The 13,643-nt window shown below is 36.8% G+C and overlaps 1 protein-coding gene across 2 annotated transcripts in view; it reads left to right on the forward strand.

Moving 5' to 3' along the window:
* Positions 1-1,205: 1,205 nt before the first annotated feature.
* Ocrl (OCRL inositol polyphosphate-5-phosphatase) overlaps positions 1,206-13,643 on the forward strand; it is a 57,347-nt gene continuing 44,909 nt past the window's right edge. For both annotated transcript variants that reach the window (XM_071606032.1, XM_071606033.1), the window contains exons 1-4: positions 1,206-1,272; positions 1,611-1,730; positions 6,157-6,236; positions 11,716-11,754. In XM_071606032.1, the coding sequence (XP_071462133.1) occupies positions 1,669-1,730; positions 6,157-6,236; positions 11,716-11,754 (181 nt within the window). In that variant the 5' untranslated portion in view covers positions 1,206-1,272; positions 1,611-1,668. The remainder of the gene's footprint in view (positions 1,273-1,610; positions 1,731-6,156; positions 6,237-11,715; positions 11,755-13,643) is intronic.

A 13,643-nucleotide genomic window follows, 5' to 3' on the forward strand; every position in this document is an offset into this window, starting at 1 on the left:
AAATCCCGGTGACTCGAGAGGCTGAGACAGGAGGATTGGATCATGAGTTCAAAGCTAGCTTCAGCAAAAAGCAAAGCACTAAGCAAGTCAGTGAGACCCTGTCTTTAAATAAAATACAGAATAGGGCTGGGATATGACTCGGTGGTTGAGGGCCCCTGAGTTCAATCTCCAGTACTCCTTCCCCCCAAAAAATCAATAGTCTCAGTACCATTTAGTGAATAATCCATCCTCTCCCCACTGATCTGAAATGCCACATATTTTGAATATCAATTTTCCATATATGTGCAGATCTGTCTTGAGGCTCTGGATTCTGTTCTATTGGTCTATTTCCATACTACGTTTTTAATTATATAAGTTTAAAGTCAGTTTTGATATCTAGTTAAGTATACATTCTGGAGCAAGTATATAAAACAATTGAAGCATTTGGGAAGAATATTTTTGTGGCTGTCAACAAAGTAAGAAAGTCAAAGGGGAGATTAAAGCCAATAGAATTTATTCAGGAAAATGCAGCAACCCAGATAGGACATCAAGGGCTTACAATTAAGTGATGGCAGTGTGAAAGGAGAGAAAAAGGATCAAAAAGACATTCCAAAGAAAATATTAACAAGGCTTCTTAACGGTTTGGATACAGAGATTACGAGAGGGAAGAAAGCATGTGGTTTTGAGGTTTCAGGGCTGGGTGGCTATCTGCAATGATGAACTTGTTTTGTCACACAGTGTTCTTTTGACAAAGTGATATATTAGGTAAGAGGTCTAGGTCAGGGATATACACTGGAACTTTGCTTGCTTAGAGGTGACCCAGAGGGAATGCAAAGAAGGAGCAAAGGTCTGAGGTTTGAGAAATATTTCAATTTAGGAGTTGGAAAAAAGAAGAGGAAGGGTAGAACACCTGATAAGTGAGAAAACCAACACGGTACATCATAACTTTAATAAGGGTGTTTTTTCTTTTGTTTTTGGCTGTATGATGCGGATTCTATTGGTCCAACATGTTTGAGTTCCCTCATAGGTATGGCCGTGTTCTCTTTCTATAGAATTTTCAAAGTCCTCTGGTGCATTTGAAATATATTCCTTGCTGGATGTGGTCAAGAAGCCCCCAATCCCTTGGGTCACTGGCTGTAGTTCCCCATGTTGGCCGCAGGGGGCGGAATCTGCGGCGGCCTGGAAAACTGGCTGGGGCGAAAGGCGCCGCTCTCTCTCTCTGGTCAAGCTCTCGCCTCCCGGCTCCCAGCTCCGACGCGGAGCTGTTTCTCAAACAACGCGCAGCAGAGGCGGGTTGGTGTCAGGACGCTGGAGGCAGTGTCGTTGGAGCCACCCGCAGTCCGCAGCCCCACTAAGCCTGCAGGCCTCCGGGATGGAGCCGCCGCTCCCAGTCGGAGCCCAGCCCCTTGCTGTATCCGCCTAAGAGAAAGGGGGAGGGGAGGCCGCAATGGGCCGGGGGTGGGGGTCTGGGGGACTGCGGAACACCGCAGGGCGGGGGCGCTGCGAGGCCCTGAGGCTGAACCTAGCAGGGGAGAGGGCCAGCACTGGAGGCGATGTTTGCGGGGGATGGGGAAGGACGGCCAGGGGGGCGGGAGACTCCCACCGCCCCACATCACGTTTCCCCTGCACAGCTGCCCTTCTGAAAAGAAGACCCTTGACTAGCGCCTGCATACTATCGAGGGTTTGGAGATGAAGGGTCCTCTCCGGGAGCCCTGCGCCCTGACCCTAGCCCAGAGGAACGGGCAATATGAGTAAGTAACCACCTGATTCCCACAGAATGGAGCCTTCCATTACCTCCCAAGCTTTACCCGCGACAGGCCACCCACCGTCCTCCCACTGAGGCCATGCGGGCAACAGGTTCATGCCCCAGGTGTGAAGTGTGAGTGCTCTCTAACCACGGGGCTTTGTCCCCAAGTTGCAAGCCAGTAGATTGCTCCTGGCAGAATGGTTCAGTGGAAAGACTCAGTGGGCGGGGTAGCAGGAAGCCTGGGTTCTTAGTTCCTGCCCCTGCAACTGATGTATGTTGTGTAACCTTGGGCAAGTCGATAGGCTTTTTTTCTGCGCCCCAGTTTTCTCATCAGTTGAATAAAAAAAAAATCAACTACCTTGCTTTATAGCCTTTGGAGGTATATCTGGGGAATAATAAATGCAAACGTTTACAAAAGTAAAGGTCTATGGAAATGCTGCATTGTAAATGTTACAGACTTGTCTTAATCCCATTCAACTGGTTCCTCCAGTCCCCCCACCCTTTTATTCCACTTGTTTGAAGGCATATTCATTAATTCAGTAGTGGGTTAGTGTAGCCCAGTAACTGCCTTACTTGACTGTTGGGAAGAAAAGGTAATGAAATAGGTAGAAATATAAATTATATTTGGCATTCTGTCAGTGAGTGCTACTTCCCATTTGTCCTGAACATAGGAGCTCAGTATATACTGTTGACTTATTGAGCAAATGATCATTTTGATGAACTATCACCATAGTTATTCATCTTACTTCCTTGCCACCAGCTCTTCATCTTTAAACTATCCATGATGACCATTACATTGTCATAGGGCCCTATCCCAGTCCACTTCCCTTGGTTGTTCACTGGTTTCTTAAAATCACATATTTTCACGGTTTAAAAATGGATAATCAGTTAAATCTTCATGTCTCCTAATATTGAATTCTTCATAAAAACTATTTTCTCAATCCCTACTTTTTAATCCTCTATTTATGCAAATTTATGTAGAAGAAATTCCCACTAGCCTAGCCTAGCCTGCACTTAGCTAAAACTATTGGTGCCACTATAATTGGACTTCAACTGGTTCTATGAAGTAGCTATTTCCTAGGTTTTGCTTGGTCAGTTCTGTTGATGTGAGAAATTCATGCTGTTTTTCCCAGATTTCATCAAATCCTTGAAGACCAGTGTAATAAAACTAAATTCAACAGGAAAGTGAATTGAAGAGTGAAATACCACTTCCACCTCTAGAGTTTAGAATGGAGTGGAAAGATGTGACCTTTGGGCAAACCAGTAAATTTTTTTGTGTCTTCTGTAAAAACAAAATTGCAAGTGATGAATAGAATAGCTACATTGTTGAAATGATCATAACCAAATATGTAGTCTCTTGGTTTAGTAGGTTTGGAACTCCATTCAGCCAATAAAGAGTGAGCAGCTGGCCTGGACATAAGTGCCTCATCCTATCTGGGCTCTTGTACTAAAAGAATATCTCAACTTGGAGGGGTAGTTCTCCTGACTATTCGGGTCCTTCCCACAGAGTAATTGAATTCTTGAGTTCTAATTTTGTTAACTTATGAGAATGTAGCAACTATTGACAGTTGCTTTCTTCATATGGGCAAGATACTGTTTAAGGCACTTTGTATTAATTAGTTAATTTAACTCATAATTTTATCATCATCACCCCCCCTTTTTTACAGATACAGGAATTGAGGCACAAAGAGGTTATCACTTGTTCACAGGAAGTATCATAGCTGATATCTGAACCTGTGCAACATATTTCAGAATTACATTGAGAAATAATTTACTGGTGACACCTAATGCCATACTACCATCTATAATCCTCAAATTATTTTATCTTAAGTGCCTTCTCTGGCTTGGGTGTCCAAAACTTTTTGCTTTTTTTCCATTTTATTCTGGGACTTGAAACCTGTCTTAATTTTTAGATCTGTGGTTCCTACTATCAATGATAGAAGAAATTTACTTAGATACCAATTACGAATAATTTTTTTAACTAATCACACACTAAGATTCATTTTTTCAAGGCTAATAGTTTATGAGAGAACCTGTTATTTGACCTTTAACCTTTATTGAACAAATCTTAGGGATAATGCTGGGTTGGCATTCATAATTTGCCACTTTTTTCTGTTTGAGAACTCCTAAGTTTCTATTTCTATTGTTTTGCCATATGCCTATGTATGTATTTTTTGTGGTACTGGGAATTGAACCCAGGGATGCTCTACCACTGAGCTAAATGACCAGAACTTTTTATTTTTAATTTTGAGATAGGATCTCACTAAGTTTCCCAAGTTGGCCTTGAACTCTTGATCCTCCTGCCTCAGCTTCCTGTCACTGGGATTATAGGCATGTAACCCTCACCCACCTATGTCTATTATTTTGAATCACTCTGTTTGTAAATGAATAATTATGTTTCAATAGATTTGTATGTTTCTCCCTTGCCTTATTCTTTTGCTACAATTTATTTAGTGGTTAACATACAGTGTATATTCAATAAATGTTTGTGGAATTCACTTAAATTCTCAGCTTATCTTTGTTTGTGGTGTTTTTAAATAATAATAAAGCTTAACTGCGGAGAGTTAACCTTTACTACTGATGATCACCACCTTTTCTAATCTTCATATTTTGAGATTCTAGTGGTTTGTATTTATTTTCCTCAAAATAAGCTCTTCTTCCTTGACCCATGTTTCTTCTCAGCCTTTTATCTAGTTTTGGGTCTCTCTCTGGGTTTATAGGACTCTGTTCAAACCACAGACTTTCTTCTCAGCCTTTTATCTAGTTTTGGGTCTCTCTCTGGGTTTATAGGACTCTGTTCAAACCACAGACTTTCTAAGTTGAAAGAAGCCAGCCCCAAATTCCTGTAATCACTTTAAAATATAAACTCTTATAAATTAGGTAGACAGTATCAAAGCAGAAAAACATCATTAATACTTGTATTTCCCTTAGTTCTATTTAAGCGATTTCCCTGTGTTATCCCCTTCAGAGTTGACACATCTGAAAAAAAAATCCCCAAACAAGAATAAATCCCTCATAAAGTCAAACAAATAGAAAATAAGGCCTTCAAAACAATGACATTTTTAATGTTGGAAGTTGAAGAGTTATATTTAGAAATTCGCCTCTGTTAATATCTTAATTAAGCTAGTTCACTTACTCAGCCAGTATTTATTGAGCATCTGTTAGGCTGCAAACAAAATAGAATATGATAGGACCCTTGCTTTCAAGGAGCTCAAATCTTTGAGTAAGTGCTCAATTAGAAGGGCAAGTAAGTTGGTCATGGTGGCACATACAGATAATCCCAGCCGATAGGGAGGCTAAGGCAGGAGGATCACAAGTTCAAGACCAGCCTCAGCAACTTTAGCAAGGCTAAGCAACTTATTAAGACCATGTCTCAAAATAAAACATAAAAAGGGCTGAGGATGTAGCTCAGTGGTTAAGTGCCCCTGGGTTCATCCCTAGTACAAAAAAAGGCAAGAAAAGTGGATAAGGCCACTTGTTCTACTTGTGGTTGTCAAAGAAAGCTTCACAGAGGAGGTGATATTTGAACTGGGTCTCAGGGGGAAAAAAAAGAGTGTTCCAGGTAAAAAGAACTGCCTGAAGAGTGCTTGACTTTGGAGAAGCTAGTTAATATTCAGAATGGCTGTTTACGCAGTAGTTTATACCTTTATTCTTGGCCACTAATGATAAGTAATAAGTGAAAATTAGTATTTTAGGAGTATAGGTGGACTTAGAAGTCTTTCATTTCACCTGGGGAGCCAAGTTCAATCATGTTTACATAGAAATACCAGCATGAAACTGGAAACCAGAGTAGAAACACAGGGGATGTGAAGACAATCTGGTTTTGACATCTGGTATGTTGGTCACTGGAGTTATTTTGACTGATCCAGCTGATTGGGTACCCCTTCATATTCCTCTGTGAACCTGCATGTTTGTTTGAAGAGAGAACCATTCTTTGGTATAAAAAAAAAAAAACATAAGGATGAAATTTGAAAGCTAATGTATCACTTTTGAAACTTATTAACACATGTAAGTGTCTTTAATGTGCCAGACTCTGTGTTAGATGCTAGAAATACTGTGATGAAAAGACAGCTGTAGCCCTCACCATTGTGTAGTTTACATCTAGCTATCCATTCTTCACTGGTATGCACACTCTGAAGGTATATACTTTGCACTTCATGCTCTTAAGACTGTGCACCATTTTTAGGACATAGAATATTATATGTTCTTTATGGCATATAGGACTCTATGGGTGTTCAGATATTGATCACCATAACATCCTTTAACCCCAGAGAAGTATCTAGCTGTTATGTTGTTCAGATCCAGGGAACTAGATGCGGAAAATCTAATAAATGCAGATTAGATTTGTATACCAAGTCCAAACAATATTTTGTTGTTAAACATTTGGATTTTTCAGTAGGTATTCATTGATGCATTTTTCTGTTTCCTAGGTTAATAATCCAGTTGCATGAGAAGGAACAGCATGTCCAAGATATCATTCCTATAAATAGCCACTTCAGATGTGTTCAAGGTACTAGCTTTAATTGCTTAACTAGTTTTATGTTTTTCCTTCATTGTTATTACATTGTATATGCCATACAAATTTAAATTTGTCACTGCAAGTAAAATGAAATATATTACTCTTTGCATAACAAGTTTACCTTACTAATTTACCACTGAGAAGATAAGTGATTTGTTTAAGAGTGCTGAAGGGTTAATATTGAAACATATATAGATACCTACACCTGTTTCCCTAGCTGGGATTAGAAATGTATGTCGTCTATTACCTGTGTAGGTAGTCTTTTATGTTTACTGACCTATATGTAGATTTAAAATTAAATACTTGGCTTAATGGACACTCAGCTCATTATAAAGTATCAAGGTCATTTGGAGTCACAAACATTCAGTACTTTGTTCCCAATTTAAAATTAAGACATTTGGCAATATGCCTTCCAAACTGTAATACCTTACACTCCTATGTTGATTCCCAAAACTTAACGTTGGTAAATCAGAAGTAAATCAACTCTGGAGAGGAAGTATTTGGCTTTCCGCCCTCAAATATGGGGACTGAGCACAGAAAATCTGTTACAATGAAACTCCAAAATTGGGAGATTTGTGTAGGATGTGTTGCTTCTGTCATCTCACGTTGCTTTAGAAAGGGAATTGATTACTTGAGAAGAAATGCATTATGTTTCTATCATGTCCAGTGGTTTTATCAGGCAGAAGTATTCTGTATCAATGGTAGCTTCTTGGAAAGCTTTAATCCTACCTTGCATAGATTCTTTATATTGACTTTTTAAAAATCAAAACAGTAATATATGGGTATATACATAGATATATACACATATACTGTCTAAATATAATATATATGGTACACAAACACACACTCTCTGAAGTTTGGAAAGAAAGAACAACATAAAGAAAATGAGTCACATAAATTTCCATCCTTGAGATAAATGCCTAGTATTTTCCTTTTTTTTTTTTTTTTACACATATAACCTTCAGGGTAAGTGGGACTTATATTTTAAATATTTTTGTCTGTCCATATGCAATTATTATTATGAGTGCTTTCTATGCTATTGATGGCTATATACTATTGTTTTAAAAATGTAATTAATCTCCTGTGATTGACATTTGGATTATTTTTCACTAATATATATGGTAATGTGATGAAAATCTTTTTATAAAATTTTCATGCACACCTTATTTTCTCAAGATTTATTCTTCTGGGCTGGGGATGTGGCTCAAGCGGTAGCGTGCTCACCTAGCATGCGTGCGGCCCGGGTTCAATCCTCACCACCACATACAAAGATGTTGTATCCGCCGAAATCTAAAAAATAAATATTAAAAAAAAATTCTCTCTCTCTCCCTCTCTCTCTTTTTTTTTTAAAAAAAGATTTATTCTTCTAACAGAAAATAGCAGGTGTGACTTTTAAAATTATTATTTTTTTAATTTGGTCTAATTAGACAATGACAGAATGCATGTTTACACATCATACATAAGTGGAGTATAATTTCTCATTCTTCTGGTTGTACATGATGTAGAATTACACTGGTTGTGTAATCATATATGCACATAGGGTAATAATGTCCTATTCATTCTACTATCCTTCCTACCCACATACCCCTTCCCTTCACTCCCCTCTGTCTACTCTCAAGTATCTCTAGTCTTTCCTAGCCCTCCCCTTATTGTGAATTAGCATCTGCATATTAGAAAACATTCTACCTTTGACTCTTTGGATTGGCTTATTTCCCGTAGCATGATATCCTCCAGCTCCATCCATTCACCAGCAAATGCCATGGTTTCATTCTTTTTTAAGGCTGATTAATATTCCATTGTGTATACATACCACATTTTCTTTATCCATTCATCTACTGAAGGGTATCTAGGTTGATTCCACAATTTAGCTATTGCGAATTGTGCTGCTATAAACATTGATGTGGCTGTGTCCCTATAGTATGCTGTTTTTTAAAGTCCTTTGGGTATAAACCAAGGAGTGGGATAACTGGGTCAAATGGTTGTTCCATTCCCAATTTTCCAAGGAATCTCCATACTGCTTTCCAGATTGGTTGCACCAATTTGCAGTCCTACCAGCAATGTAAGAGCATGCCCTTTTCCCCACATCTTTGCCAACACTTATTGATGTTTGTATTCTTAATAGCTGCCATTCTGACTGGAGAGAGATGAAATCTCAGTGTAGTTTTGATTGCCATTCCTCTAATTGCAAGAGATGTTAAACATTTTTTCATACATTTCTTGATCTCGATTGTGTATCATCTTCTGTGAAGTGCGTTCAGTTCCTTAGCACATTTATTTGTTTTATGGTGTTAAGATTTTTGAGTTCTTTATGTATCCTGGAGATTAACATCTATCTGAGGTGCATTTGCTAAAGATTTTCTCCCATTCTGTAAGCTTTCTCTTCACGTTATTGATTATTTTCTTTGCTGTGAAGAAGATTTTTAGTTTAATTCCATCCCGTTTATTGAGTCTTGATTTTACTTCTTGCACTTTAGGAGTCTTGTTAAGGGAGTCAGTTCCTAAGCTGACATCTTGGAGATTTGGACCTACTTTTTCTTCTGTTAGGTGCAGGGTCTCTGTTCTAGTGCCTAAGTCTTTGATCCACTTTGAGTTGAGATTTGTGTAGTGTGAAAGATAGGGGTTTAATTTCATTTTGTTACGTATGGATTTCCAGTTTTCCCAGCAGTGCCATTGTCTAGTATGAGATAACTGTTATTCATGTGAGTTTGTCTCTGTGCTTCTATTCTGTACCATTAGTCTACATGTCTGTTTTGATGTCAGTACAATGCTGTTTTGTTACTATAACTCTGTAGTGTAATTTAAGGTCTGGTATTGTGATGCCTCGTGCTTTACTTTTTTTGCTAAGGATTGCTGTGGTTATTCTGGGTCTCTTATTTTTCCAAATGAATTTCATGATTACTTTCACTGTTTCTATGAAGAATGTCATTGGGTTTTTTTTAATAGGAATTGTATTAAATCTGTAAAACACTTTTGGTAATATGGCCATTTTGATAATGTTAATTCTGCCTATCTGAGAGCGTGAGAAATCTTTTCATCTTCTAAGGTCTTCTTCAATTTTTTTCTTTAGGGTTCTGTAGTTTTCATTGTAGAGATCTTTCACCTCTTTTCTTAGATTGATTCCCAAATTTTTTTTTTTTGAGGCTATTGTGAATGGGGTCATTTTCCTAGTTTCTCTTTCAGTGGATTCATCACTGATGTGTAGGAACACATTTGATTTATGGCTTGTTAATTTTATATCCTGCTACTTTGCTGAATTCATTTTTTAAATATTTTTATTTGTAGTTGGACACGATATTTTAATTTTATTTATTCATTTTTATGTGGTGCTGAGGATCGAACCCAGCACCTTGCACATCCTAGGCAAGTGCTGTACCACTGAGCCACAACCCCAGCCTCTGAATTCACTTATTCTACAAGTTTTCTAGTGGAATTTTTTGAGTCTTCTAAATATAGAATCATGTTGTCAGCAAATAGTGATAATAGCAGGTGTGACTTTTAAGATGGTATTTTGAAAAGAAAAGACAGTATTAAGAATTTAAAATACCTTTAATAAATAGTTTCTTCATTGTCTAGAAGAGTGAAGTCATAGCTATTTAGCCTGCCCTGTGTGAGTGAGACATATTAAGCAAGGTACCTGCATACCATAGTAAGTTGCTGTGGTTGCCTCACTTTTCAAGTTGTATCTCTGCACAGAAAAGTAAAAGAACTTGACTTCACAATGTATCCTATTTGTTTTTTACCTTTTTTACTGCTTCTAGGAACTCGTTTAGCCTGTTTCTCTTAGTATTATTTTTAATAAGAAGCAGACGGCCAGATTGTAGTGATGCTTCTTGGGATCTGGAAAATATGAGCAAGCATACACCATAGTTCCCCATGGAAAAAAAATGTTTTGTTCTTAAGTTTTTACTTCCTATCTATTTGGAAAGCTGAAAATGCTCAGGTTTTACAGAACTAAAAGGTACCAAAGAATAGCCATGAACATGTAATACCTATGTCCTGATGTCCAATTTGCTTCATCATTGTAGTAATAGTGTTGAAACTTCATTGTAATACTAAACAACTTGGCTCCTTCACAGTTACTTCTATTGTACCTGAATAATGAAGTTAAATATAAATTGAGTCTTGTGAAGAAGCTAGAAAAGTCTGAGGCTACTCCATCTTATCAGCAGAGAACCAGGCTAATCCCAAGGAGCTAGTACCCAAGGTTCAATTAGCTAGGAGATTCTGGTAGGGACTGTTGGTCAAATCCAGAGAAGTCAAAGAGGAAGTTGTGTGTAGACACTAGAGGCAAGGAAAGCCTTTGAGAGAAAAGAGAACTCTGAAATTTCAAACTGCTTTGTGCTAGTTTTTTCTTCATTGACACATAATAATTGTATATATTTATGGGGTACTCTGTGACAATTTGACACACATATATAATGAGTAATAATCAAATCAGTAATTAGTAGTTCCTTGTGTTAGAAACCTTCCAACTCCTCTCCTCTAGTTACATATAATAAATTGTTACAATATGTAGTCATAGAGCACTAGAACTTATTCTTCCTTTCTTACTGCACTTTAGGACCTATTATCCAGCCTCTCTATCCCTCCTCTCCCTATCCTTTCTAGCCTCTCATGACCACTATTCTACTCCACATTTATAGGAGATCAACTTTTTTGGCTTCCACATATAAATGAGAACATTCAGTATTTGTACTTCTGTGCCTGTCTTATTTAACAAAATGTCTTCTGATTCCATTCATGTTGCCACGAATGAGAGGATTTCATATATTTTATGGCTGAAAAATATTACATTGTGTATATATACTACATTTCCTTTATCCATTCATCACAACATGGATACCTCAGTTGATTCCATATCTTGGCTATTGTGAATAGTACTCAATAAACATAGGAATGCAAGTGTTTTATACTTCTTGTTAGGCGTGGTAGGCATTGGAGCCACAAGTGTGAACTTTAGATATTCTCTGCTACTCTACTTTTATATAGGGTGGGAGCAGAAGTAATGAAATCACTGGGAAATTTTCAAAGACTGTATCTGAGTTGAGAAAATAATTCAACTTGAGGCCTGCAGGGTCACTCCTTGGCTTTTTATAACAAGTATCTAAAGGACACACATTATATTAAATCAGTATGTTATAGTTGAGGGGAATTAAACTTGTCTTCATTTGAATTAACATTGTGTTATATTCCCTATTATTAATTTGTCACTCTTAATTTGCTTTGAGGAGCTTCATTTAGTACTTATTCATTTCATTTTTCTCTTAGTTAAATTGCTCAAGTCTTTAGAACCTAGTGCTACTAATATTCTTTTTGAAAAAAAATGCTCAACAAAAAAGGAATTTTTAATGTGTTCTAAAACTGAGGAGTAGTGACTGAGAGAAGCAGTTATTTAGTTAGGCGTATACTTCCTTTGATTGTGATGAATGATTTTATCTTCCCTTATCCTGTTCTTTTTTCCCCCTCTCAGAAGCAGAAGAAACTCTTTTGATTGACATCGCTTCAAACAGTGAGTATCTTTCCTAATGAAGTTGATTTTCATTCAATAAATATTTATTTGAATGCTCACTGTATTTAAGATACCTTTTTTGGGTACATTTTCTATTTTACCATCTTATCCTGTAGTTTACATTTTCTTAAGAAAACCATAAAAATTAGCAATTGTCTTCCACAAACATTTAGGCTGAGTCTGAAGAAAAGCATGTGACTGATAAGAATCTTTACAAAAATTGAAAGTATGGTTTGCTTTTCTAATGCTGAACTTCTTTGAGCTACCAGTATTATTGCTGTTAGTTTAATCATTGCTGTGGAAACTGATAATTGTGGGAAGGGCTAGTAAAATGTTTTTTAAAGCACTTAAGGTTTATGGATGTTTTTTTGGTTACTTAAACTGCTTTATGTTTTAAGGTTTTCTCCTGCTCTCGTTATTTTTTACGTTAAATGATAGTGTTTTCATTTATCTGTTATATTATTTTGGGAGGCTACAGAATCCCTTCAATTGCTTCTCTAGGCATTCTTTTTATTTCTTAAAATAATTTTGGTCTTTTATTTAAGCCTCAGCCCCTCAAGGCATCCCTTTATCAGAGGGAACATGGTCTTCCTTTCCACTGTTTCTGTTCTCTCCTTTTTATCTGTTTGAAGCAAATCATCATCCACTTTCAGTGCAAGCTGTTCTTTGTTTATCATCTAATTGTACTGTGTTATGGAGAGGAGAAAATGAGCACTTGACTGCTACTGTGACTGCTGTGTGGTTGCTATGGAAAAAGAGTATCTGACCACATGAATCTAAATCAAATGGTTGTCTTATCTCTTGGTTGAGTCCTTGTTGAGTGGGACTTGGCACTTAGCTTGGGGCTACAGGTTATACATAATTTTGTTTAGATGCAGTTATTCCCCTGGGCACTATTAATTTGTACTGAATGATTTAGGTAGGCTTTTTCTAGTTTGGGTTTTATTATTCTTTCCTTTAATCATGGATTTTGGAAATCTTAAAGACTGATCCTGAAATTCTAAGTAAACCCAGCTGCTGGCTTTTGTCACAGGATTTAAAAAGAAAACTCAATATCTATGTTTTATTGTACTTAGGCAGGAGAAGACAAAACTAAGACTAAAAAATGGAAAATCAGAGGAAAGGCATTTCTACAGGGACTGATATTGCTGTTGAAATAAGATATTAAAACATCCTGTTCTTGATGTAGAAAGGTATTTGATCCCAAACTGAGACATTAAAATGAGCTGTATCTTTTCTCTTATAAACACTGAATTTATGGCATTGGTTTTGTTGTAACTTCTACATAGAAATTGGTCATTCATTTCTGTGTAGAGTTCAAGTTACTGGATCATAGCAGTAATATAATTAAGTGACTAATTATAAAGTCTTTTGGTATCTCTTCCTATTTAGTAATGGGCTTCATACATAAACGCTTAGAGCATTCAGTGTATTACAGAAGGAGGACCCTGAGTTTATCAGATAGGTTTGATTTTAGTGTAAATATGAATTTCCCCATTGTCTGGTTATTGGAAATAAACACCTTTTTCCATATTTTTATTGGTGCATTATAATTACATGTAATGGTAGGATTTGTTATATATTCATACTTGCACACATGTTTTTTTCTGATTATAGAGTTAATGTATCTTCATTATGTATAATTTATAAAATCAGAAAAGTTTAAAGTATCAAATTAAAGTTATTGCCTGCAATCTAGAGATAATCATCGTAGTTAACGTTTTTTTATATATTTTATTCTGGTATTTTATTTATATTTTTGCATAATTAGAATCCTTATATATAGTTTTTGTTGTTGTTTTGTGAGGGTTTTTTCACAGTGGGAACTAAACCCAGGGCTTTTTGCATACTAAGCATGTGCTCTACTACTAAGCTATACCCCCAGCATT

Source organism: Marmota flaviventris, chromosome X, assembly GCF_047511675.1.
Source record: "Marmota flaviventris isolate mMarFla1 chromosome X, mMarFla1.hap1, whole genome shotgun sequence".
Lineage (NCBI taxonomy): Eukaryota > Metazoa > Chordata > Mammalia > Rodentia > Sciuridae > Marmota > Marmota flaviventris.